Source organism: Semicossyphus pulcher, unplaced genomic scaffold (genome assembly GCF_022749685.1).
Source record: "Semicossyphus pulcher isolate SPU_LCO1_2020_fin unplaced genomic scaffold, fSemPul1.0.p SCAF_20, whole genome shotgun sequence".
NCBI lineage: Eukaryota > Metazoa > Chordata > Actinopteri > Labriformes > Labridae > Semicossyphus > Semicossyphus pulcher.
This window is the reverse complement of record NW_027211694.1, coordinates 23778947-23806005: the sequence shown is the minus strand read 5'-3', so window position 1 is coordinate 23806005 and position 27059 is coordinate 23778947. Positions and strand designations below refer to the sequence as shown.

Genomic DNA, 27059 nt, shown 5'->3' with positions numbered 1-27059 from the left:
ACAAAAACCCAGAGTCACTTTGTTCAGTTACTTTCCTCAGATTTATTTCAGGTTTCACCACATAATACTCTTACATCTACAGTACATAGATTGGATTATATCAGTACAGATATACAGCACACTAACAGCACAGGTGGAGACCTGTCTGTGAACAAGAGCAGAAATCTTTCCCTGTAAACGAGTTTGAAGAAGAAGAAGCCCAGAGAGCGTCAGCACGACACGCTCTGGTTTCATTGCACGTTGCCTTAAAGAAGGAGAAACTATTGAATGTGTGTCACATGATCCACAGGTCCACGACAGCCTTTGGTAGTTTCAGTGAGTTCATGTGCTGTGCTTGTTCATGCAGGTTAAAGGCCCAACATCCTTCATTTGAATGTAAACAAAGGTTTAAAGTGTGCGCTAAGCTTCGTGTGCAAATACAAACAAAAATTGTTAGAAAGCATTTCAACAGCGCAGGAGATACAAATGCAAAGTTCAGCAGGTTACTGGCACGAGGAAATCATACAAAACAGTATAAAATAGAACATTTTAATACTTTGGCAGATATAATAAGCAATAAATCAGCTGAAGAGTGTGTGTGTGTGTGTCTGTGTGCGTGTGTGTGTGTGTGTGTGCGTGTGCGTGTGTGTGTGTGTGGCAGCAGCTCTGTGATCTCTGCAGAGGTCAAACATCAGGGTCAGCTTCACCACAGAGTCTCATCTCTGCAGAGTTCACCACCCTGTGAACATTACATCATCTCAGATCCACCGACAGCTTTCATCCACATCTCAGGGTCCAGACCAGCAGACCGAGTGAGAGACAGCGGGCACAAACAGGCGGTTGGTAAACAGGTAACCTGCTGTTTGTGTGTGACATCATTGTGACATCACATGTGACCGCTGTGGGGAACACTCATACACTGTATAAGAAGAGAAAGTGCCCTAAATAAATGCCTTAAACCTGAATTCTCTCTGATGTCCAGCAGGGGGCAACTCAGTGTGATCCTATAGAAGTCTATGAGAACATGCTCCTCCTCCTCTCCTGATGTATTCCCTCAGTAAACATGTTCCTAATGACTTTATGGTCTCAGTCTCTAGTTTCAAGTCTTCTTCAACACAGCATGATGTTCATTTAGTCACTGATGCTCCCATTGAGAGTCACACAGACCAGGAGGAGGGGAGGGGTTTAGGGCGGGGCTACCTGTGAGTGACAGGTTGTTGCCATGGAGACCTGAAAAACTCGTAGTTCAGCGTTCAGTTGTACAAACTCTGAGTTGTCGGCTGTTTTTTCAGGAAGAACATTTTGTTTTTGTTTTAAGCTAGCCAAGATTAGCATACAAATTAGCATTCAGTGTGAGTAACAGATGCATGTATCCAAGCTAGTGCTAGCTTTAGCTGATAACTTTGCTAACCCCTCGCTCCTCTCCAGCTCCACCCTTTTGTCCAAATATGGTCAAAATGTCAAACTTGAAACTTTAAAGCCGTAGTCCATAAAGCAGTGGGTGACATCACTCTTATAGGCTGTATACGTCCCACATCTGAGGACGCATCTGTCAGCTGAGGAGGACAGGGAGACGTGGATGAGAGCTCAGGAGAAGGAAAAGTCCACCTTTGTTTTTAAGTCTTTCTAAATGATTCGGATCTGTGTTGTTGCAACAGTTCAGACTCAGTTCAGGCGGTTTGCAGCTCTCTCATCAAACTCTCAGCCTCCTCCTGCACAAGGCACGACCTCTGACCTGCACACACTGATCCCTCACACAGTTACACCAGAACTACATCCACGTGTCAGAGGTCATCAGTCACATGTTCTCTTCTATCGGCTTTAATTCATTCAGCTTGAAAATAAAATAGGCACTAAAATCAGCTTAGACCCTCTGACACGCACACGCTGTGAGCAGCCATGTTTGTTCGACACACCTTCACTACAGGATGACCTCATCATGGAGGACATACCTGCTGTCATCCAAACAATGCTGCTGTCAGTAATACACTGAGAGAGGGGGAGGAGTCACCTGTTGATCCCAGGAACACCTGGATGTAGATCGTCTCCAACAGACACATGAAAATGTTCTTTTTCAACACAGCAGGTGAGTCACCTTTTATTAGCTCAATGGAACCATCTGATTGGATGTTATAAAGGTTGGTGTTATCTGGTCTGACATGTGTTTAGCCTAGCTTAGCATAAAGCCAAACTCAGAGGTACAACAGAGCTCAAAGTTAGTATCTCTTTCGCTTCTTTCCACGACTCCTCCGACCGTTTCTTTGCATAATTAATTTATGATTCATTCTACTGAAGTACCTGTCGTCCCAGGTGTGACTCACAGGTGTGTGAAAAAGACACTTTATAGAGTCTGCAGAGCTTTTGACATGACAGCAAAGAAAAATAAAACCTTGGGTGCAACACTGACTAAATGCATGTATTTGTAGGTCAGAGCTGGTACAGCAGAGGTGCAGCTCCTAAAGGTCAGAGTGACGTGTGTCAGTGATCTTCGAGGACAGAGGAAGTAGAACAGTAGCACAGCCAGTCAGGGTCCGTTTGAAAGGGCTGCAGTAGGAAACCTGTTTGTGGCACTGGTGGGTCTTTATGCACGAACACACACACACGTCTACTTTACTCTCGGTACCAGACAGAACCAGCACAGACCTGCAGACGACACCGGCATCCATAAAAAACACTAATGTACACGAGGGGAGGAGTCAAATTGCACTTTACGTCCCAACACGTCTCAGTCCGGCTGCTGTTTCCTGCTGTACACGCGCGGCTCGGGAAGGTCCAGTTAGCTCTGTTTCTATTGCAGGTGTTGTTCTGACTGTAGCACCTGGAGACTCGGCTGAAGAGGGAGCACTGTAAGGCTGGTACACGTGATGCGTTCAAGGTCCAGAAAGTGGAGAATCAGTCCTGCTGTTATGTAAAATGTCAGCAGAGAGATGAGTCAGTTTGAGAGAATCAGATATGTGACTGAGTGCAGAAACATGCTGCAGACACCTACACAGATAAAAGCTCTCTGACAGTTTCAGCCCACGATAAGGATTTATATCTTCTTTGCAGCACAGGCGAGCAGTGTGGTTACACTCACAGCAGGGTCAAAGCAGGAGAAGTTAGCGGGCAGCAGCCTCAGGTTGTGTCTGTGGTCATGTGATTCGTCGGGCCCTGAGGTGGAAGATTTAATTTAATGTTGCATTTTAGAGAATAAAGTCCAAATGTTGTCAAAGCTGGAGTTTAAGAGGCAGCTGTTAGAAGGACGGACGTGCAGCGTGCACCCAAAGTTCAGCTTGTATTTAATGTCACACTAAAACTGTCGGTGACTTCTTGGCAGCGTGTAAATATCTGATCATGTGTAGAGGTGTGAAACTGCTGTGCTGCATAGAAACACATCACCAGGCTGTTTGTGTACGAGCATTACAGCAGGCTGAAGAACAGACGAGCGCACGCTCTCTGAGGTTTTTGGTTCTTTTTTTAAGTTCAGTTGCACCAAGACTTTTAAACAGCAAACAGCAAACAGCCCTTAATATGACCAAACAGCCAATCAGCCAATCAGCTGCCTCGAAACGTTCAACAATCTGATATTTGATTTAACATGTGAAGGTCAAACATCTGCTGCTTCTTCAGTGTGAGCGTTTTCTGCTTCTATTGGTCAGTTACGACCTGAGTGTGTTTGATGTGAACCCTGTGAGACTGTGACGAGCATTTTCACACGTTATTAAACCTACTTATTTATTTCTTATATTTATAAAGTAACTGTGAAACTAATCAAACGAATCAGAGCAGATTAATCTAAACAGGCGGCTCACAGCTCCCTGATTCAGCCGGTCGATCGTCCTGCTCTGAGCTGAGGAGGAACAAACAGAGGTTCTGTTTGACCCTTTGACCCTCTGAGTTAAAAGCTGAACCTGTTGAATACATTTGAGTGTTTTCTTGGATTAAACGATCTTACATGTGGGTGTGTTCATCCACAGCCTCTGTCAGAGAGTTGAGTCATAATCCGGACCTTTATTTGGGATTTTCCATTTTCCAGCCTTCCCTGAACGCAGCACACTGGTCCACTCTCACACCATCAGGCAGAGGGTCTCTTTGACCCGGACCAGGCCCAGGCTCGGCCCGGGCTCTAGGACTGAGTGACGGCCAGGGTGTTGACGTACCCGTGCGGACACATGTCGTTCTCGGACACGCCGTGGGAGAACTGCGCCGTGTTGCTGCTTCCCGCCAGCTTCCGGACCCCCCGCACCGCCACGCACTGCTCCACCAGCTCCAGCAGCCTGCAGCCCAGGAAGAACATGTTCTTCAGCATGAACACGGACACCGGAAGCTTGTACACGTACACCTGGAAGCAGCGGACCACCAGCAGGGGGGCGTTGACCAGCAGGCCGGTGCAGAAGCGGGCGCACAGCCAGCGGCAGCGCAGCTCGGAGGCGGTCAGCTCGTACAGCCAGACCACCGGCACCGCCAGGGCCACGAAGTACACCGACACCACCGTGTAGCGGAGGTAGACGGTAGGAATCTCTCCCCGGAGCAGCATCTCCAGCAGGGTGAAGCAGTCCAGCAGGTCCAGGCACGTGCTCATGAAGCAGCTGTGGGAGTGGTGGCGCGTGGCTCCGTTCAGGTCCTCGATGATGGAGTTGATGAGGCAGAAGAGCAGCGGCGCGGACAGCAGCATGATGATCTTGAACCCGGTCACCCCGCACGGGACCTTCAGCGCGATCAGGTCCAGGATGGAGGTCTCCAGGACCAGCACCACCTTCGGGGTGCAGGCGATGACGTAGATGAGCCAGGCCAGGTAGGCGTAGGTGAACTCGCCCAGGTTGCAGCCGAAGATGGAGCTCTTCTGGTGGAAGCCGCAGGCCCGCTCCCGCTTACTGCGCGCGTTCTTCATGAAGAAGATGCCCCAGCCCGAGACCACCACCAGGTCCGTGGCGATCCACGAGCACCAGTACAGGTCCGTGAAGATGATGAGGTAGAAGTCCAGGACGCCGCCCTGGAAGATGAGCAGGAGGAAGCACAGCGTCTTGTACATCAGGCTGCGCGTGGATCTGTGCGCGAGCAGCGGGGCGCTCTGGTTAAACTCCCCCGATGTCATGATGCGGGCGGCGGCCACCAGCGGCTGGATGCTACCGCTCTCCTCCGGGACGATGCTGCCGCTGCTGGTCTGCGTGTCCCGCCTCCGGCTCAGCGGCCCGGGGTCCGGGGAGGAGGAGGAGGAGGAGACGGGGGAGTCTGGGTAGAAGCTCGCTTCGGTTCGGAGATGTTCGGCCTTCGGATTGTCGCTCCCAGTTTCAGAGATCATTGTATTTGTGCGGTTCCTCCCTTTCTGCTCCCCTCTGCCACACTGATGCTTTTAAAGGAGGAGAGGAACGGACATGCGCAAACGCAGGCACGGATTCAGCTGGGACGGACTGGAGCTGCTGCTGTAGTGATCGTCGTGTTACTCTCATCAAGTTTAGTCTGCACAGAAGTTCAGTCTCATCAAAGCTCTCAGTAATGTTATCAATATTAATGTTTCAGTATCATTGAAGTGATCATGAAGCTTGAGTTCAATACAAACACAGGACAGACTCGAACAGAGTCACGGTGATCAAACAGTAAAATAACCGGCTCGTTCACTGAACTATAAGCAGAGCAGAAACACTGAGACGCACGCGGCACACAGATTGATAATAAACTTTAATTTCAAGTTAGGATGGATGACTGTGGAACATAGAAAACACACATTTCAGTATAAACATATGCATTCCAATGGAGTTGAACAGGTGAGCTGTCAGGAGGCTAAATATGATCCACTCAGAGGAGGGTCAGTGTACAGGTGAGGGTCTGAGGGTCAGGATGGAGGACATGTTACACAAAGCTGTCCATGTTCACTCTGCAGATCACTTACAGGTGAATCAAGTGTGTGCACTGTAAACTGTAGTATCCCCGACTACAGGTGAACATGTTCTATCTCTGACTCTTCAGTCCCCGAGCAGCTCACAAAATGTTGATTTAAAGTCAGATACAGCTCAGTGCTGCCCCTGGTGGCTGGAAGATGTATATCAAGTGGCTACCATAATGTACAGTAGAAGTAGCGGTGTAATACTGCCTCCAGCCACCGGGGGCAGCACTGAGCAGCTCACTCCAAGTCCAATTAGTGACGTGGAGAAATTTCAGCTCAAATTCTGTTTGGAGATAAACTTTAGACAAAGTGAGAAAACTCTGCAGGAGAAGCGACCGTCTGTGAAGGAGTGAAGGCGTTTGAGCTGTGACACCAGGAGAGCTGCAAACAGTCCTCTTTACTCTTCACCACTGAATTACTCATAAACATCTGGATCAATCGTTTGAGACAATCTTTTAAGGGACACAGACGTCTCTGCTTCCAGCTCGTTAGAATATTTCCTCCTCTGTGACGGTGAGCTGAACATCTGTTTGAGGACGTCATGTTGATCAACAGTTTTCAGTATTTCCTGATATTTCATTGACCAAAAAGATAAACTACTTATAAAGTAAATAACCAGATTAATTAGTGAGTTGCAGCCCTACAGATGTTTATACTCACTGACTGACTTGTACTTGTCATGCAGAGTTTCCTCACGTTTCACTGGTTACAGCTGCTGTCGCTGAAGTCGTCCGTGCGTTGTTATTGTCACTGTCTGACTTTTAAAGTCTCCATGAAGTTTACCTTCTAACTAAGCGATCATATTTAACACGAGTTCTCTGACAGACTGTCTGAGCCGCTCAGAGACTGAAATGTCAACCCAACAAAGATGGCCGCCCAGGATCAGGGAGAGCGACTCAGACTTCATGTTTTGGGCTGTGACGGAGCGTCCAAGTTCCTCTTTGATCTAAATGTCTCATGAAGCGATTGTAACCCTGAAGAGAGCATATAAAGAGTGTTTGTGGTGCAGTATGGAACCTCAGCACAGCTTTAATAGAGAACAGACGTGTGGTTAAAGTCTTACATCATGCCGTCACGCCGACAGAAGAGAGCAGAGTGAGCTGCAGTGAATCCTCAGAGTCTCACACGGACGTTTACACACCTGCTAGATGATGAACGAGTCAAACCCACACCCACAAATAAACTTGACAATGTTTATTAGCAATATTTGAAGAAAGTTTATAATTTTAGTTAAATCTTATATTGAGTTTTTTGTCGTTTTCATATTTTAACACGTACCGCACGGATAGACTCACGAGGATAGAAAATGTTTAGCACGAGCGCACTGACGGGTAGTTTTTTTCTTTTTTATATTTTATAAGTTCATTTAATGGCCTGCTTAAAGGCACTGCCACAATACAGAGGGAGGGGGAAGCTACTGTCCACCACTCGCACAAGACGGTCCATTCTAGTGTAGTGTAGTCTAGAATACAGGGAGGGAGGGGGGTTAGGGGGCGGGGCTATAGGTAAATCTCATAGAAATCGTCCAGCTCCTCGTGAAACAAGTCCCACTCGTCCTCTGAGTCCGTCACCTCGTCGTCCGTCCCCGCCGCGAGCAGCATGAGCAGCATCTCGCTCAGCTCGAACGTCACCATCTCCTCGTCCTCGTTGTCGAACGAGTCGGTGCTTTCCCGCTCGTCGAAGATGTCCCACAGCGGAGTTCGCCTCGAGTTCTGGAGGAGAAAGAGTTCACTTCAGATCAGAATGTTTTCACGGGACAGTAACTCAGAGCCTGGTGTTCAGACGGACGCAGCCAGCAAGAGGACCAATCAGAGCTGAACAAGTTAAAGTTATGATACCAACATGATGTAACATTGTACCTTTAAATAACAGCTCTAAAGCTTTTAATGGAACGGTGACTTTTTACAGGGACGATGGAGCCTCTTTGATTCCCACTCTGTTCTTGCTCCATGTTCACACACAGCTTCCTGGCACCTGATGGGAAGCTTCACCTGTCACCTGTCTGAGCTCAGTATTCTCATTAGGACATCATGGCAGAGCTACAGAGACAGAGCAAGAGGCCGGGCCAGAGTAAATCTGGCTCTGGCTCTGAGAGAGATACTGCTCTTATGTGGCGGCACCGAGTCTCAAACCATTCCTCTCATGATGTTCCGGTCCGATTAGAGAGACGGGCGCTGTGCCGTCTCTTTATTTAGAGTCTTTTTGACTAAAGCCAAATGTTATAAATATTATATCTAACTTATGAAACATTCTGACTTTAAAGTTCACTATTTTGATCATCTCATCATCTTGAATTCAGTAACTCTAAAGTATTATGTGAGCTCTTACATCCACAGCACCACAGGGCTGTCTGTTCACACATTACAGTCACTGCCAGCAAACAGCACAAACTAACGTGCAATGAGCAGACATGTTTCTACTGTCCCGCTGACTTCTTTCTCCATCCAGCAGAGGGCGCTGGAGCGGAGGAGGTGGTGTTTAACAGTGAAGTGAACACGAGCCTAACAATCCAAACTTTAACCAGCTCTGTGTCTTTGTGTGTTGTTGGTGAAGTGACGGTGTGTTTGTAGGCAGCAGGTGTGAGGGTTACCCGGGTTCTGCTGTTGGATCCGGTCTGTCGTCGCTGAGGTTGAGCCTCCTCCAGCCGCCCGTCAGGGAAGGCGTGTTTGTAGAAGCAGTTTGAGCCGAAGGGGCACGTCCCACGGCCCTCGTCGAAGTATCGACACGCTTTACTCCTGCAGGAGAGAACGTGGGACACCGACATGAAGTCAGACTGTGTCGTGTGATCAGGCTTTAATTTATGTTTGATAAGTTAAATAAAGAGTTTTAACTGTTTTCAGTCCTGCATCCACCCACCACCACCTCCCACTCCTCCAGGATTCTGATCACATCCACCCACAACATCTTTATTTAAAAGTCTGTCTGCTCGTTCAGAAGGGAAACACGTTTAAACTCCTCAAACTCAACTGTTGAATAAAATTAACTTTTAATGTGATCAACCCGACTGACTGTGTCCCTGACTCCGTGTCCCTGACTCCGTGTCCCTGACTCTGTGTCTCCCACAGGAGGCTGGAAATCCTTCCTGAGTGCAGCCAATATACTGTTATAGTGTGTGTGTGTGTGTGTGTGTGTGTGTGTGTGTGTGTGTGTGTGTGTGTGTGTGTATGTGTGTGTGTGTGTGTGTGTGTGTGTGTGTGTGCATGGGCGTGCGTGCGTGCGTGTGCGTGTGTGTGTGTGTGTGTGTGTGTGTGTGTGTGTGCGCGTGCGCGTGCGTGTGTGTGCGTGTGCGTGTGTGCGTGTGTGCGTGCGCGTGTGCGTGTGCGTGTGCGTGTGTGCGTGTGTACCCCATGCCGTCCTTGTACTTCTGGATGAGTTTCTGCTTGTCGTCTTTATCTTCCACCCAGTACTCGCTCGGGATGACAAAGTTTGATGTGATTCGACACTCGGGGCACGACCTGCACAGGTGAACAACAACATTAACGAGGGAGCGAGTGCTGTTAGAGACAGTGACGGTTAAAGATCAGGTAACTAACGATGACATTTCTTCTCTCACAGGAAGCGTCCTCATCAATGACTACGTGAGGGAACGTGAGGCTCGACAGAGTTGAACGATGCTCAGTGAGTTTGTACATTGGAGAGTAAATCAATGAGACGAAACATTGAAGAAAGAATCAACACATATTGTTCATGTTTACCTCCGGTGTCAAACCTGTGGAGTTTTCACAGGCTGATAAACAACAACATGTTTACTGATCCGTATTTTAGCTCATAAAAAGGTGCTTCAAGGAAATTTGAGAAACGTCCAAGCAAAATGTTTGAAACAGATTGAAGGACACAAAACTCTGCTCAGTGAATCATGTAAAGACAAAAGACGTCTCTTTGAACACGCAGACTCCTTCCTGTCTGTGACATCAGAGCCTTGTTTTTATCTTGTCTGTATTTTCATTTGTAGACGAGCAGGCGCTGAAGAGATGAGCTGTGAGTCCACCTCTGTGACCTTGTGAGCATTTAGAGATCTGCCTTTCTAAACAGGAACAGCTGATAACTGTAAGAGCACTGTGGTTCCTGATGTCAGGCCTGCAGGTTTAAGAAGATTAATAACGGAGTTTGGAGCCATTAAATATAACGGTCTAGTCTATTGACACGTTCTGGATTCAGTTGCTGAGTCAGCTGTGTTCCTCTTGGTTTTTCTGACTTGTATAATATTTGTATATAAGAGCAAAACCAACTTGTCGTGTTCGAGTGACTCACTTGATGATTTTGCTCTCGAACTGCTTGGCGCTCCTCCACTTGCGGATGCACTTCAGACAGTAGCAGTGGCTGCAGTTGGAGAGGATGCCGAAGCGTCGCTCGCTCAGGTTGGCCTTCTCAAACACCACCTCCATGCACACGCCGCACATCATGTCCTTACTGCGCTGGATGGCAAACGAGATCTCCATGTCCTTCTCGTGGGCCTCGATGCACGCCTGAGAGAGAGGACAGATGCAGCAGTTAGTGAACCCTGTATCCCTCCAGAACAGCAGGGTACTAAACATTTAGGGAACAGCTTTGCTGAAGTTTCTTTTAAAACTTCAACATGCAACAAATGTGGATAAAGATTATTACAGCAGGACCCCTACACGTGTAAAAAGTGATATATTTGAGAACATTTGGGAGGAGCCTGACATCATCAGGAGTGCTGTCTGTCTCCGTTACCTTGGTGTGGTCTGAGCGCTGGGCGTTGTCGGTCGGGTGGAGCACCTGCAGGCCGCACATGTCGCACACGTCCCCGTGGAGGTAGGCACAGTTGATGCCGTAGCGACACTCTCCGACAGCAGCGTACGGGCACAGCTGCTTCCTCAGCTCTTTGTTCTCCTGCGCTGCTTCGCCGTCCGGCTCCTCGATGACAGGGCTGGAGCTCTCAGCCTTCCCCGGCTCAGCTGAACACAGACGATCCGTCAGAACACAGATATTTAATACATGCAGACTTTTGTTTTGTGCAGCGTTAGAGAGAAACCTGCTTCCTGCCTGAAATGCTCACGCCTCCTCTGATCTAATGACACATGTACATCTTCAGCTCCTTTCTGCGCTCAAACAGACATGCTGCAATGACACATGTCTCCATACACAGATCTCTGCACATTTATCTGGTCCCTCACCCCGTCCACAGTAGGGCTGTCCTGGGACAAACTCAGCGGCGTTGACCCAGTCCTGGGCCCCTGAACCAGGCTTTGTTCCGCTGGGTTCTGGGTCTGACGGGCCGGCCAGCGAGGCGGAGGGCAGCGGCAGCGTCTGAGAGGTTGGCGGCTCCTCGTTCTTTGACGGTTTACAGTGTTCAAACCTGAAGAACAGAAGATGCTAAATATGCAGAAGTCAGGATGACACCACCTCTAAACACACACACACGCACGCACACGCGCACGCACACGCACACGCACACACACACGCACACACACACGCACACACACACGCACACACACACAGAGAAAAGGTTCAAGTATCTAGTAGCTGTAACAAGTGTGAGCCTGAGTACGACATCATGATCACACCATTCATTCATTCAGAGCTTTGTTTCTTACAGTAGAGACAGCATTAGAGCTTCCTGTGACAGTTATCCTTTAGACAAGTTTCCATAATGCACATGACACACTCGACAGGGAGCTTAAGTCACATTAGCAAAAACTCAAACAGTTGGAGAGGTGCAGAGGTGGGAGAGGTGCAGAGGTGGGAGAGGTGCAGAGGTGGGCGAGCTGCGGTCTGACAGAAGCAGGAGTGAGCGTTCAGCTTGCTGGACCAGAGGACTTCAGTTTAGTCAGGTAGATTCAGTAACATGAAGGAAAAGCTTCCCGGTAACCTGTTGGAAGTGCAGCAACATGAGTTAAACAGCTTCTTGGATATAACGACTGAACCGTCTCAGCCTCTTTGAACCGTTCTGTCATAAAACCAACAGCTGCATGTTCAGGCAAATGATCACATCCTGTTATAATGCAGCGACACCGACGCCCGACCTTCAGAGGGATCACTGTGTGCAGACATGCTCAGTCTGACCTGACCAGACCCGTGACCTGCCTTATCTGTTCACGTAGAGCTTCTGCTTTCAGACAATGTTTTGGCTCTCCACGTCGATAATAAGCATGAAACTGGAATGAAAGCTGTTATTTCCCCCGCCGGGCGGTGCACAGGAGTTTCACAACCTCGGAGGCAGATACAGTATCTCCTGTAGCCTGGTATTAAACATCAGAGTACACAGTGTGACGGTTCAGACACAGTAAAACAGACTGCTGTTTCATCACATGCTGAAGGCCGTGGCCTGAAAGATGAAGGCTCTATGGAGGGGAGTCCATCATAATTTAATGTGTAAAGTCTGCAGCAGGCTGCAGTCAGGAGGAACATCTCCGGATCTTCCCAGCTGCAGTGAAGTTGTTTTTCTGGGACTTTCACACAGACAGGTGATGAAAACAGGTGACCGCTTAGAGGAAGGACACACAGAGATCTCTACAGCAGACCTTCTCACTACAGGAGAGGTACGAGAGGGGGGGAGGGGACTGTCTGTTGATAGAGAAACATCACTGTTCTCTCAGACAGACAATATTGTGTCAAAGATATCACAGTGACCTTGACCTTTGACCACCAAAACATAATCAGTTATGAAGATTCAATAATCAGGTACGACACAAAATCATTAGTAAGACTTCTGGCTGGGCGACGTGTCACGGAGTGTGAGAAGTTCTTTCTCTGCCCTCTCTGGTGACAGGATGTCAGGAGGAGTTACACGCTGAGCTACTGCGAACAGACTCAGCTCCGTTTGTTCAGTGTTCATCGATAACGAGCTTCTTACCTGGAGCCGAGCCGTCAGGTCATTACTTCAGCATGTTGGAGGACTAACATCTTAGTTAAAATATACCGACATGAAAACACTGTCATGAGGAGGACTCGCCTCGCACAGTATGAAATGAGGCCGCTGCAAACGATCAAGATAAAACCTGCAGCTGAGCAGCTGCTGTTTTTATTATATCTTTCCATGTGCAGTAAAAAGGTCAAAGGTCTTTATTAAAATCCCCCATCACAGCCTGAGTATGACTAATGATGCAGCCATGATGGTAACATGTAGATCCTTCACACACACTGTTAGAGTGGCCTCAGTATAAAACAAGTCGACTCCACAGCTACAATGCTGCATGACTAACAGGCCATGACAGTCTGAGCACGCAGCCCTACAAAAGGAAGACCTGCCTGTCTCTCCTCCATCAGACATCACTGTTAACCAGTCTGTTCCCAGAAAGACACTGGGCGAGCAGAGAGGGGAGGGGGCTGCTGGAGGAGCAGGAGGGGAGGGGGCTGTTGGAGGAGCGATGCATAAATAAAAGAGAGCGGAGGCTGCTGCAGCAGAATGAACCCGGGGAACCCAGCAACAGCACAGGAGGAGGGGGGGCTCAGAGACAGAGAGCAGGAGGGAAACACAGCGTTATGCAATTGCCATGCAGGCTGCAGTGCACTGTGTCTGGCCCTGTGGGCTGCAGGAGAGAGAGAGGAGAGGGCGAGACAGAGCCCATCACAATACACAAAGCCCAGGGAATTGAACCATAATAAACCCCCACAGGGACAGCCTCTCTATAGACTCTTAAAACAGGGTGCACTGCTCTGTGGGGTCACAGGAATAATGAGGACACCTCCATCACAAGGATGGAGGAATGTGGCTTATCAACACAACAACAACAGCTCTGTGCCACACACACACACACACACACACACACACACACACACACACACACACACACACACACACGCACACACGCACACACGCACACACGCAGCTTCAGGCTTCCTGCAGGCGCTAACTCGACTATAACTAAACACTGAGCATGTATGTGAGAGAGTAAAGCATCCCTGCTGCAGCTGGTGGTCCTCTGAGGGTCTCTGTAACTATGGGGATGCTCCTGCAGCCAGACAGGCAGCAGACACTGTCTGTGCAGGCGGGCTGCTGCTGTCTGGGTACACTGGAGCCTGACAACAGACTGAGAGACTAATCCGCTGCTCAAAGGACGGAGCCTCTGCATGTCTGAGCAGGTTTCACTGCAAATAAACACTGATGAACAGTTTCAGAGCCCGCTGCAGTGTGTTAGATACCTCAACAGGCCATGATGGGAACGCTTCCTGTGTCAGGCATCAATAAACATTCTGTCTGCTTTGACTTTGTTACACTAAAATACAGACTTAAAATCCATCTGCACAAAAAACACAAACATGTAAAGATGCTTTCAGTAAGGTAAGTTGATAGCAGTTTGTAGCAGCAGCTATTGAAGGATAGGTGTATGACATGATTTTTATTCATCGCAATAAGATGAATTATTTATTTTAAAGTCTCCACAACTTCCTTTTCTTAATTAAAGGGGAAGTCAATAAAAACAAAACAATCCACAGATCAAAGACAATCACTTTGCCATGTTTGACAGACAAGTCATTTACGAATAATTAACAAATGAAACTATGAACAATAATTGCAGATAAATGGTTGGTGTCACCGACCTCTAACATAAATAAAAAAAACATCTATATACACCTGTATATATTAGAGGCAGACCAGACAACAGAATATCCATACGTTCAACCAGCCGTGTGCCAAAGCATGCACAAGGACTGTTGTTCTTTCATCTCATCAAACACTTGTGATGGTCAAACACTTCAAACACTTCTCCTTCAGAGAAGTCAGACGTGGAGCAGCCTGAGCTCAGACACAGACCGACAACATGTTGACACTCAGCAGCGGGCTCAGGTGTCAGGTCCCCTTGAGGAGCTCTAACACTTCTGAGAAGCAGCGACGCTTTTAGAAAGGAAGTTATAATGCTGCTCGACTGACAACTGGGAGCACTTTTATAGGCTGTGGCAGCGGGCCAGGAACATGATTACAAAACATCCAAGCCTTCTAGATCTTAGTACATCAACAGGAGTCATTTTTATTAATTGAGCTTATTCTTTACCTGCATCGGTCCCCAAACACACACTTTCCCTTCTGGAAGAACTTGCAAATCATGGCTGCAGGTTTGCTGTTGGTCAGATCATGGGAATATCGACAGTTCTCTCCTTCTGTGCAAAGACCGTGCATGAAATATCTGAAAACACAGAGTAAGAGCAAAGACTGTCCGTCATATTACCACAATTTTAACATAAAATGTAACTGTATATTTTTTTAAATAATATAATGTCAAAGTCAACTCAACAGGTTTTAAGTTTATCATGAAAACATAATAAAACCTGAATTTGAATAGAAAACACACACAGAGATACTCACATATGTAACAGGAGAAACATACAGGCACACACAGTCAGACAATGAGCAGTCTTTACCACACACACACACACACACACACACACACACTCTAAAACATTCAACCGTCTGTTATTAACACACACACAGAACAAAGCATTACACCTTGTTGTTGTTCATTTCCTTATAATCTGATAATCACTTAACGCTTTAGTAACGTGGTCTAGATTACACTCATGCCAACAAACATACATTGAGTTGAATATAAAAAGCTGAACAACACGCTACAATTAACATGAATGTCGTCTTTCACTTTCACATCGACAGTAAAGCTAATCTTAGCACGGTCACAACAAACACTGAGCTAATGTGGTCCGTGTGAGGCACACAGCGATGATATGATTATTATGACATTTAAACTCGCTAGTTTAACGCTGGTTAGTTAACAAGTGAAAGTGTTTATGGACAGCTAGTTGTGAAAGTGAATCTAAATATCGCTCTTTCGTATGACAGTTGTGTTGTCCAACGTTACATTCTGGGATGTACGCTCGCAGAGTGAACCGTTGACAGCATTACAGCTATCAAAGTGGCTGCTAACCTTACAAAGCCACACCAGTGTGCTCTGAGAGCATAACACAGCGAACATAACAACACAGTCTGTAGTCATGTAAGCTAACAGCTAGCTAGCTAACAGCTGACCGAGCCTGAGAAGACGCTGCTGTCAGTCGGTCGTTAGCCGCTGTATCACCGCAGTTTCTGTCTAAAACCACAGACGATGAAATCATGTTCGATATTTTAACCCCCGTTCGTCTTGTCTCACCTGCAGGTTACGTGTTTGGTCCAACCTCCTGTTACTGCTGGAGTCGCCGTAGACGCTACTGCTGCCTCCGCCATAGCTGTTTATGTTGAGAAGCCCCAGCCGGATGTTCCGGACAGCTCCGCCACAGCTCGGCCTCTTCCGTATATGTACGATTCAAGACGGAGTTTACCGAATACCTTTCGCGAGGTACTGCCCGCTACGGGGCACTATACTGTCCCTGAAAGGCCCTCTTACCAGTAATCAAGTTTACCTACGCAGAATGTTCCATATATCATAAATACATCAAAGAAAGTCCACGCTATTATTGTGTTTCAGTCCAAGTAGAAAAATTCACACACTATTGTTTTAAATCACCATTTACTTCTAAACTGCAGTTCTAGCGCTGTGATATCCACCCAGGGACAGCCTGTCGCCTTCTCCTTTGGGGCAAGGTTTCTGTAGTTGCCAGAAACTTAATCAATAAATGGCAAAATCAACTTTCTTTAATGGATAATGGGTTAGAAAAGATAAAACAGTTACCTTAAGCAATGGATAAAGAGTTAAAATATTTAGCTTAGGTGGGCAATATGTCGTTGAAATAGATAGCTAAAGAAGGCTAAAACTGTGAAAATGTTAGCTAAAGTAGTAAACGGGATATAAAGGCTGAAACAGAAAGCTAAAGTTGGCTATTTAAATAGTTAGCTTAAGTAGGCTATAACGGTTGAAACAGTAGCCTAAGCTTAAGTATGCCGAAGCAATACGTGGTTAAAATACCTCATTTGATATAAGTGGTTAAAATAGTTAGCTAAAGCTATAAGTGGTTAAAATAGTTAGCTAAAGTAATGTAAAGGTTGAAATAGTTAGCTAAAGTAGGCAAAGTTGCCTAAACATGTCAACAGACAAACTAACTTCTTATTCTTATGAGGCGAGGGAATCCCCACACTGTCCTTGGTTGCAGAGAGACATACCAGAGAACTGTCATGTTTCCTACGTTTAGAGCAGAACTCCTTTAAAGGACCAAAATAACCACAACAATTTTACGTGCACATCATAGCCTTCATAAAGGTAAGGTTTAATACACAGCTGTTCCATTAAACTGTACTTGTGTTAGCTAAAACGCTTTCATATTTCCAGTGGTGTGACAGGGTGATAGTATGTTGCTGGGATCCCAGGAGTCAATATGCTGCAAACAGCCAGCAGCTCACACAGCTCAGGACTAATAAGTGAAAGCAGAGCAAACAGAGCAGCCTGCAGGTCGTCTTTACATCCATCTGTGTCTTTGTCTCTGCTCCTCCATGTTTCAATGGTGCTGATTCAAAGTGTAAGGCCGCTCACTTTCTCTCTGCGTGTGTTTTGGTGCACGGAACCACAACACTGTCCCTGATATTGTTCAGACTCTCATCACCTGAGCTGACATCCTGTACTCCGGGCTGGTCTCCATGGGGACGACACATCGGTTATATGAGTGCACACGGTAAACACTCAGTGTCTCTTTAATCATGTGTCCACAGAAGAGAATATGAGTGTGAGTGATCACACAGAGCGGCCTGTGAGAGAGGTATAGAGAGGTATATTTACAGAGAATAAACACAGAGGAAAACACAGGACAGGCAGTCCAAGGAGTGACCCATGCTGGATCGATGTTACAAGAAGGAGAACCAAAACTCTTACACAGGACTGCCATGGATAGATTAGGTATGCCTACTGGGCACAGCACCAGGGGATCCTTAGGCCAGAGCCTCTATAAAGTGACTTTAAACCGACCGTAAAGTAAAGAGACACAAAACAACCATATGGAAACACAGTGTGACCTATCAGAGGCACAGAGCGACCAAAAGAAGAAACAAAAAGAGTCACAAAAGGCCAAATGATTGCAAAAAGGTAAAACTCACAAAAGAGGAACACAAACTGACCACAAAGAGACAAAGCAACAAGAAACACACAAAACTGTTGGAGAGACACAGAACAAACGGTGGCACAAGAACAACAGAAACATGTTTAACAAGAGACACAAAAGGTGTTTCAAAGGGACACAGAGCTCGGACACTAAAGGCTGCTTAAACTTTAATAGAATTCACTATATTAGGAAAGATAATCCAGGATATTTATATATCTTTATGTTCTGCCACAAAGCACACACCACAGAGACACACTGGTCTGTGTCACATCAGGACGCTGAGCGTGCCCCTGCAGGACCCCTTGAGCAGGGTGTGTCTGAGGCGGAGGGATGATATATAGGTGATCTCACAGCTGGAGGCTTCAGCTCGAAGGTCACTTTCTGAGGATCCAATGGACGTCTGTTTCACACTGATCAAATGCTTCTTTATCCTCCACACAGCTCTGCTGCAGATTCCACCTGCAGAGTCAGGTGTGCGACTGCAATCAGGATGGAGAGGACAGGCTGGTGAGGTGGGCGTCCTTCACCCTGCTCCCCTGACTGCAGGCGCTGAGAGACAGACGTCCAGCCTGCCTGAAGTCACAGAGGAGGGAGAGAGAGAGACACGGGGAACAGATGTGGACACCCTGCATGTCGGGATCAGGAGGAGAAAGACCTCCAGGAGGAGCAGAGGGAGGCAGATTGGACACTTTAACTCAGACACAGTGAGTCGCTCGTTTTATCCCTGTTAAAATGCACAACAGCACATTATCTCAGTGTGTCAGATACTTCAGCAACTGTTATTTCCCTGATTTGATCTGCAGTGCGAAGACAAACTCCTAAACTAACCACAGCATCTGAGTTATCTACAAAACTAAAACTGCACATGATAAACAGGATGTGACCTGACAATCAGCCTTAATACAGAAGTACACGTATGATGAAAAAGAAGCAGCAAAAAGAAGGAATAATGTTTTGCAAGAAAATTCAACAACAAAAAACAACAATTTCCTCTCATGTGTGCTTTGAGATATCTGTCTGTGAGGTTTCACTCTTTGTTGAGTAACAGTAAAAACAGTTTAAACTCCACAGAGCACCTTCAGGTGAGACACAGGAAAGTCTGTATTATAAAACATGAACCCTTTCACTGTTCTTTCTTCAGCGTGGCTGCAGAGGCATCCAGACGAGGAGCTGCAGCTCGTCCTTTCACTGCTCTGGATGTTTGGGACTGTTCACCTGTGACCTGCTGCTGGGGACCTGCCAGCTGAAGGGGCTGTCCAAACACACAGGTACACGACTCTGGAGCCTTCATCACTTTGTCTTAATCACAAAGAAACATGGCTGTCTTTAGATCCTGCAGCCCACCAATGATCCGTGTCTGCTGAAATGATGTGTGAGAAACACCTGCACATAAAACTATTAAACATTTGTTTATTGTACCAAATGTGGACTTTAGTAAAAAGTTCAATTTAAAATGCACCACACCTGCTCTGATCAAATATATGCACTTATTTCTTCGTCTATAACATTATAATATTATGGAAGTATACTGCTGTAAGTGTTTCATTATGTTTGACACCAAAGGCAGTCCTTATGTTACAACATCAGAGTGACAGTTTAATATTATGCTATGTTTTCCTGATATAAATAACAGCTACACAATCACTTAAACACTTATAGAGTCCTGTACGTGTGTACGCTCAGCCTGCACTAAAGGAGTGGCTGAAACACTGAAGCAGTAACAAACAGGAAACATGAATCAGGTCAGAGTTTTGCTCTGACTGTTTTTCTTTGTGTCTTTGCAGGTAACTTCGTGCAGACCCTCAGAGACTCACCACCATCCCCCCGCACCTGAACACACCCTGCATCATGTTCTGTTCACTCTGTCCACAGAGACGCAGCTGTCACTCTTCTTCTGAATGAAATAAATATTCGTTTTCTCGTGTTGATTCTGGCGCTCTGAAAACATTTAGTCTGTAATGTTTCTACATGTGTCTTTATATGAACATCGTCATGGAACTATGGAAGCTGAAACCAGCTACGCTTTAATAACCTGACAACACACACGGTGTGTGTGTGTGTGTGTGTGTGTGTGTGTGTGAATGTGTGTGAGTATGTGTGTGTGTGTGTGTGTGTGTGTGTGTGTGTGTGTGTGTGTGTGTGAGTATGTGTGCGTGTGTGTGTGTGTGTGTGTGTGTGTGTGTGTGTTTCATGTCCTCTGTGCAATGTAAGGAAATGTCTCCATCTGCTGTCTGTGCGGGCACACAGCAGCATGAAGCAGTGAATCACAGTGATGCTAATATATTTAGCTGCTAATATAACCTGTGAGTGTTTATCTGTTGTCTCCTGCCTGTGGACGAGAACGTGTGTGTGCTGCTGAGATCAGAGGTCAGAGAGACAGGTGTGTGTGTGTGTGTGTGTGTGTGTGACAGCATCAACGCACTGAACACTGTCTGTGAGGCAGAGACACATGCTAATGTCATTTACAGACAGTCAGACAGACAGACAGACAGACAGGCAGGCAGACAGACAGGCAGGCAGACAGGCAGGCAGGCAAGCAGACAGGCAGACAGACAGGAAGACAGACAGGCAGGCAGACATACAGGCAGACAGACAGGCAGACAGACAGAAAGGAAGACAGGCAGACAGACAGGCAGGTAGACAGACAGAAAGGAAGACAGGCAGGCAGACAGACAGGCAGACAGACAGAAAGTAAGACAGACAGACAGACAGGCAGGCAGACAGACAGACAGACAGACAGGCAGTTAAACAAGTTCTCATCTCCTGCTAAGACCAGCAGCTCAGGCTCTCTGTGCCTGCAGGTCGTGGTTGTTCAGTGACTGATCCAGAGGGAGACGAGCCTCCATCACTAGCAGCAGTAAACCGATCGGGGCTCATGGTGTTGGATAACTGTGCAGCATCTCTCAGCCTCACAGGCCGGATGGTGTCGCCTGGTAAACATCAGAAACAGGATCACAGAGTGGGATTGTTTCTTCATAAATCTTTTAAAGTGTAAACTCTAAATGTTGACTGAATCTCGCTCAGCTGCTGCAATGTGTGGATGTTCCTCCTGCTCGTGGACGAGAACATTTGTTTGGTGTTGAAGTGAAGCTTTCTCTCTCTGACAGCTGCACTGAGGATCTCATGGTTCAGGATATATGAGCCGCACTAAAAACACTGTCACTAAGTTCATGCAGTGTGTCGCTCAGCAGCAGGAACAGCCTGAGGAGCTGCTCACATGTCCAGCAGGAGGAGAGGGAGGCTGCAGGAGCACCACTGCTCTCAGCCTGACCCGCCCTGATAGAGAGAAGCCTCAGCTGTTTGTAGCTGCCATTCACTCTTCTGAAATCCTGCGTGATTCAACAGGTCGAGGACAGAGGTCCAGAGGAAGGTTTCCTGTTTGTGAAGCTGAAGATGTTACAATTTAAAATGGAAAAATCTGTCTTAGATTACAGTCGTCCCTCACCCATAAATAAGCCTGTCTGTCACCTGTCAGGCTGACATGTTTTGAGTGGTTGTTAGACAGGAGGCAGCCTCTGTGCTCACAGCTTTCAGGAACAACACAGAGAGACGGAGGTCGTGTGTGTGTGCTGCTTCATATACTCTCTGCTGCTGCTTAACACCTCTGAAATAGTCTATCACACAGGCAGCTGAAAAGAGCTGCTAACTTTAAGGAGGCCTGTTTCACAGTGTCAGAGGGGGAACAGTGAGAAGCTGTTTTAATGTCTGCCGGCTGTCTGAGAAACAAACCACATCATGGTTTATGGGTTTATATAGTCTATCTAATTAATATCTTTAAATGCATAAACATGTGAAGACGCATGCTTCAGCTGTGAGCGGTACATGTTACTCTTATTTCCACCTGAAGCCGTGACCGACGTGTTCGGCAGAGAATACGTCTGAATCAGTTTAAAGTCATCCTGACATCCTCTGACATCATGCTCATGACTGTGTGAGAACACGCGCAGCTTCAGACAGGTCTGAGCACCAAACGTCCATCAGCTGAGTGTTCAGCTGTGCATTGAGTTAATCACATGTTGTGGAATCACCCAGCTTCCTGCTAATTACCCATCAGCCCCTGCCTGCAGAGGTTTGTACTTTAATTGGTCACTTACTGAAGCAAACAGAGTTTAACATCCTCCCTGCAGCCGTCTGTGACACATACTGACGGCTTCATTAGCTAACCTAGCATTCATTAGCTAACTTAGCATTCATTAGCTAACCTAGCATTCATTAGCTAACTTAGCATTCATTAGCTAACATAGCAGCACCTCCGTTACCTTTAATGACATCATGTTACAATAATGGTTCTATATCTCAACATGTTTGTAACACACTCCTGCTCCTCGGTGTCTGCAGCTCCCCGTGTCCCGCCCTGTGAAAGAGGTCCGGTCCAGCTGCACTGAATCGTTAGATGTCCCAGGACAACTCGATGGAGGGCCAGCTGTGTTTGGAGCTGCTGGAGATCGATGAGGTTCTGCTGGTGTCGAATCTGCACCAATGAGAACGGCCGCTGACCCGCCTGCAGGAAGGTCAATAAAACAGTAAATCCTCATGGTGATTTCTCTGTTTACATGTTTTCATTGATTCATAGTGTGTGTTTCTGCAGCCTTACCTGGAGGACCCAGTCGTACAGACCTCTGCCTCACGAGGAGCTGCAGAGGATACAAAACGTGAAGAAGAAGCAGAAGATCTCAGAGAGCGGGAGACACCTGTCCAGCATCACAGAGGTGCAGAGAAACCGGGGTGGCGTCTGACGTTAAAAACCTTCAATGTCCCTGAACACATCATGATCCATCCAGCAGTGAAGGACAACATCAGGTAAGCACAGAACACTGAAGTATGTGTGGGACGCAAAGAAAGTTCAACAGGTTTCCTTTGAGGCAGAGTGACCTATGAAGATATTATGACTACATTACTCTTCTATAATCGCCTCACTCACAGTCTGTGTTTTGTTTTAGGTTGTTAGTAAAGACGAAACAGCAGCTGATGATCGGTGAAGAATCTTTGACGAGAAGCAGATTTGTTAAAATCAGAGCTCCTTAAAGACTGTTTGACCGGCCGTGCCTGCACACTGACGGGCGCTCGCTCCCTATGTACCTGCTGATCAGCTGGGAGAGAACAGGTGTGTTCTGGTACATGTGATGAGCGTTTTTCTGACAACACAAGACCTCAGAGGAAGCTGTCTGTCTCTCTGTCAGCCTGTCTCTCTGTCTCTGGCTCTCTGGACGAGTGCAGCAGGAAACACAGACAGGTAAAGCATGTCATTGCACACAGGTGAGCATGTATGTGTTCACAGAGCAGGACTCTGCAGAGCTCTTTGTGCAGTCACTGTGCCTCGAACACACCGTCTGCCTGTGTCGCAGCCTGTCTTCTCCTGAACAGCACTAACAGTTTATTTTCCTCTAAAGCGTCTGCAGAGTTAAAAAGAGCTTAAAGTCACAACATGACATGACATCATGTTAGTGCATTGCATTGTGGGTAAACAGGCTCTCTTACTGACCACTGGGTGGCAGCACATCATTTATTATTACATCACAGCAGACAGGGGAAGCTCTGGTACAGATAGAAAGCAGCCTGTTACCATAGGTTTACATGAAACACCTGGTCCAGGTGAGCTCTCCTCCACAGAGCGCCTCAGGCTCTGAGACAATCTGTAAACACCAGCTCCAGTTACTTCCAGCTTCAGGCTCATGTTTACACAGAGGAGGTGAGACAGCATGGAAACAGTCTGCTGGAGCTGCAGGGAGCACACTCACCTGAGATCTGCAGGTAAGGTTCAGTCTCTATCAGAGAGCTTCACAAATCAGACCTTAGATCAGATCACAGGCTGAGTGTTTGTGAGGACCGTGAAGGATAACGTGAAGGTCAGGGAGAGAAGGGAGCAGCTGTTGGTCGATGCATGATCACTGTTAGTTAGTGTGTTTACTGATGATAATTACGTCTCAGTCAATGTGGAGGAAATGTTCACACGGAGACGGTGCGCAGGAGAGGACAAAACTCTTAGCAGGGTCCCCTGTCCACCTCCAGCTCTACAGACAGATAGACAGACAGGTAGGCAGACAGGTAGGCAGACAGACATTTCTTGTATTAGTCATAAAGAAAACTTAAACCACTCAGTGTGAGTCACACCCTGTCTGGAAGCAGATGATGATGAATATTATTGAAGAAACACTCAGTTACTGTTTGCTTTGATGTTCTTATTTCAATAGTTTGAGGTTCAAGATGAAGACTGATCAGTGAGTTCAGCTAACGTGATGCTGCATCTGTAGCATGATGTGGTCAGCAGAGCTGCCCCAAACCCAGCAGAGAGCAAGATGTAGCTGCTAACATTAGCATAAAGCCCGACACACAGACTGTTTAAAAAGATGGCAGACATCACAGCTCCCTAAAGTGAAGCCAAAGCCTCTCTATCGCCCCCTGCTGACTGGCTGCAGTATAGCTCATAAAGCCCGCCTCCTCCATGTTAACAGATGGGACATGAGTCAAACTATAAAATCAAAATACACGTCAAATACATTTTTCTCCAACATGGTTTCTATCATTATAGTTAGTTCTTATCCTGCTGATTTATGTCCAAGTGTTCATTTTTCTGACAAGTTTATTTTTAATGAGTTATTGATGCTATAAAAGGGGGTGTGGCCCCATGATTGACAGCTCTGTGGACAAATGGGGCTCCTGCAGCGTTCTGTTCCCGAGTAGCAGAGTAGAGGAGGAACGGCGAGAGGAGACGTAACTAACACTAACACTACAGTCATTGAACTTTCCATCAGCGTGAATATCTGCTTCAGACCGACACAAGAAGCTGTTCTGCTGTCAAACAAGCCGGTGTGACGGATCGTTGACGTTTTTACCGGTAAGTTAAGTGTGTGTTTTGGTTAGCGGGTCTCTACTGCGCAGACTCTGGCAGCGCCGATCAGGGGGCTTGTATAAAATGAACTTCTTTTATCAAACCAGCAGTTAAAAAGCAAAACCTTCATTCAGTGTCAGAAATGACAAAGACAGTTCTGCTACAAAGACACTGAAAGGGTTCATCAGGTGAGAGTTGATCTCCTGGAAAGTTTCTTATTAAAAACCTCATCAAGAAAAACAGCAGCGGATATTTTTAACTATTAAATGAAGATAATGAAATGACTGTTCCAGAGGAAGACAAGGCTTCATCAGTGGATCATTAGCAGGAGTAAACTGATCAGGGCTCATGGTGTTGGATAACTCTGGAGCATCTCGTCACTGATTCATTCTTTATGTGAGGAAGCTGCCGATGATGATGTCGCCTCATTAACAACAGGAACAGGATCACCCAGTGGGATTGTCTCGTCATAAATCTTCTTGTATTCTGTGTTCAAAGTATAAACTCTAAATGTTGATATGAATGTGAGCTTTAACCCTTTAATGACGATGGTAACACTAACTTGAATCCTTGATGACATGTCCGTGGTCCCCTCCCTCTCAGCGTGCTGCAGCATCGAGCTGTGGGGGTTAATGAGTGAGTCGACTAACAGTCATCCTGTCAATTAGTATTTATTATTCATAGATCCATGGTAACTGAAGGCCTGCTGTCTGCAGAGCCTCGTTACAGTCTGTAATGACTCCAGCTCCAAACCACAGCAGCTCCATCGTCCTGCTGCCGGCCTGCACCCAATCACAGCACGCCGCTGCACAGACATGATCAGACGGACACACAGCGAGGAGGAGGAGGTCATGTGATCATCGTTTGAGTTCAGATTATTGTTCACTGATATAAAAACACAACAGCCTCCTGACAGTGAGAGGATGATGTAACATGATGTAAGCAGCAAACTGTGAGCGCTGTTCTCGACTTTTCCACACTGAGAGGAAGAAAACAGCTGCTGGATTCTTTATTGTGTTTGTGGGTCTTAAAAGTCAAATATTTATAGAGTTCATAAAGTCTTAAAGTTTGGAAATACTTTATTATTTAAGTTTTCAAGGTTTGTAAATGTCTGATTGTTAACTTCTTCTGTTTCTACTAATCATGTGAATAATGTTCGAGAGGACCACGACATCACGCGCTGGTCTGGTCACTCTGTGTTCCTGCAGTTTACCCGTCGCCATCTTGGTTTTCTGGAGCAGGAAGTGACCATATCTGGAGGACCTAGAGAGGAGGCAGGGGTTAGCATACGCTAAGTTCTCAAAGCTAAAGTCTGTGCCCATGGCTAATTCATTAGCTGCTAATGAGCTAGTTAACCATTGTGTCTCCTCAGTCCAATAAAGCGCACAGACAGACTCCAACAGCATGAACACGGCCCAGAGGTTACGTTCAGTGACTGAGTTAGCTGAGGGGACACCTAGCAGACAGCTAGCAGCTCCCAGCTGTCACTCAAAGAGGCCACGCCCCTAATGATGCATGTATGTATGTATGAATGGAGCCTGCAGTTCCTCTGGTGTCCACTTGAGGCTGTCTCCAGCAGTGAGTCAGTCCCCATAGAGCCCCATGTTAAACTTTACAGCAGAAATAAACATGTTTACAGCCTGGTACAAAAAACAGTTTGGGTCTCTATAGCTCATTTCTCTCTTCATGACAACTGTACGGGGAGAATCTTTATACAGCTCACCTGTTTACATTATATTAAGGCTTAAAGTGATGCAGCATCAACTGACCCTAACCTCTGGGGTCTCCAGCATTAAGTAAGGTCACTCCTGGCTCCATTAAAACAAAGTGGCGAGCCTATGTGAGGTTCAGTTCTCCTCAGCTGGTTTAATTTATTCTGTCTGTCTGTCAGAACCACGCAGTGAGAGGCTCTGCGTTTCCACACATTTAAGGAGACAGAACTCAAAAGCTTCAGTTTGAGCCAATTAACTTGATGGCTGTGAGGAGCAGCAGCCTGCAGATAGTCAGGAGTCAATTAAACTGCGTCTACTTTACCAACACGATCACTCCTGTGTTACTGCTTACTGTGTTACACACGGCAGTGTGTGTGGATGGCTGTTTCTGACACATGCACATGTTCTGCTGTTTCACCATCTTCATTCACATCACGAGAGGCGTTCTGTCTCTGCTCGTGTCGATGGAGGGACACCTGATGAACCTGTGTGCGTCCCCTGAACGCCTCCCGTCACACTGAAACATGCACCACAGCAGCGTCGTTAGTAAACACACTGACGAGATTTATTTTGTGATTTTACATTCCACAGCTGAACATTTCCTTTTTTTTCTCCTATGTTATGTTTACTGAACAGACACGTTACTGATGTTAAAGGTTGATAGTTTTTGTCCACAGTGGAAGTTGCAGTCTCTCTCTCTCTCTCTCTCTCTCTCTCCAGCTCTGTGCTCTTCCTC

General features: G+C 46.7%; 2 protein-coding genes across 3 annotated transcripts; both read right to left on the bottom strand.

Moving 5' to 3' along the window:
* Positions 1-28: 28 nt before the first annotated feature.
* tmem121b (transmembrane protein 121B) lies at positions 29-5260 on the bottom strand. Its single transcript, XM_069671168.1, has 2 exons — positions 3914-5260; positions 29-2880 (listed from the first exon to the last, which is right to left on the bottom strand). The coding sequence occupies exon 1, from the start codon at positions 5258-5260 to the stop codon at positions 4085-4087; it is 1176 nt and encodes a 391-aa protein (XP_069527269.1). The 3' UTR covers positions 29-2880; positions 3914-4084.
* A 359-nt stretch (positions 5261-5619) lies between these two features.
* mkrn1 (makorin, ring finger protein, 1) lies at positions 5620-15983 on the bottom strand. Of its 2 annotated transcripts, XM_069671431.1 has the most exons (8): positions 15907-15983; positions 14800-14931; positions 10981-11162; positions 10538-10761; positions 10094-10308; positions 9187-9297; positions 8433-8577; positions 5620-7554 (listed from the first exon to the last, which is right to left on the bottom strand). In XM_069671431.1, exons 1-8 carry the CDS (start codon positions 15978-15980, stop codon positions 7342-7344), a joined length of 1296 nt encoding a protein of 431 aa, XP_069527532.1. In that variant the 5' UTR covers positions 15981-15983; the 3' UTR covers positions 5620-7341. The 2 variants fall into 2 exon arrangements, with proteins under 2 accessions (XP_069527532.1, XP_069527533.1); XM_069671432.1 differs by lacking the exons at positions 14800-14931; positions 15907-15983 and adding an exon at positions 11401-11624.
* Positions 15984-27059: the final 11076 nt, after the last annotated feature.

Coding starts and splice junctions, on each gene's coding strand:
- tmem121b (XM_069671168.1), bottom strand. CDS start 5,260: ATGATCTCTGAAACTGGGAGCGACAATCCGAAGGCCGAACATCTCCGA.
- mkrn1 (XM_069671431.1), bottom strand. CDS start 15,980: ATGGCGGAGGCAGCAGTAGCGTCTACGGCGACTCCAGCAGTAACAGGA. Junction 14,932..15,906: donor ACCAAACACGTAACCTGCAG/GTGAGACAAGAC, acceptor CTGTGTTTTCAG/ATATTTCATGCACGGTCTTT. Junction 10,762..10,980: donor ACAGCCCTACTGTGGACGGG/GTGAGGGACCAG, acceptor GTCTGTGTTCAG/CTGAGCCGGGGAAGGCTGAG.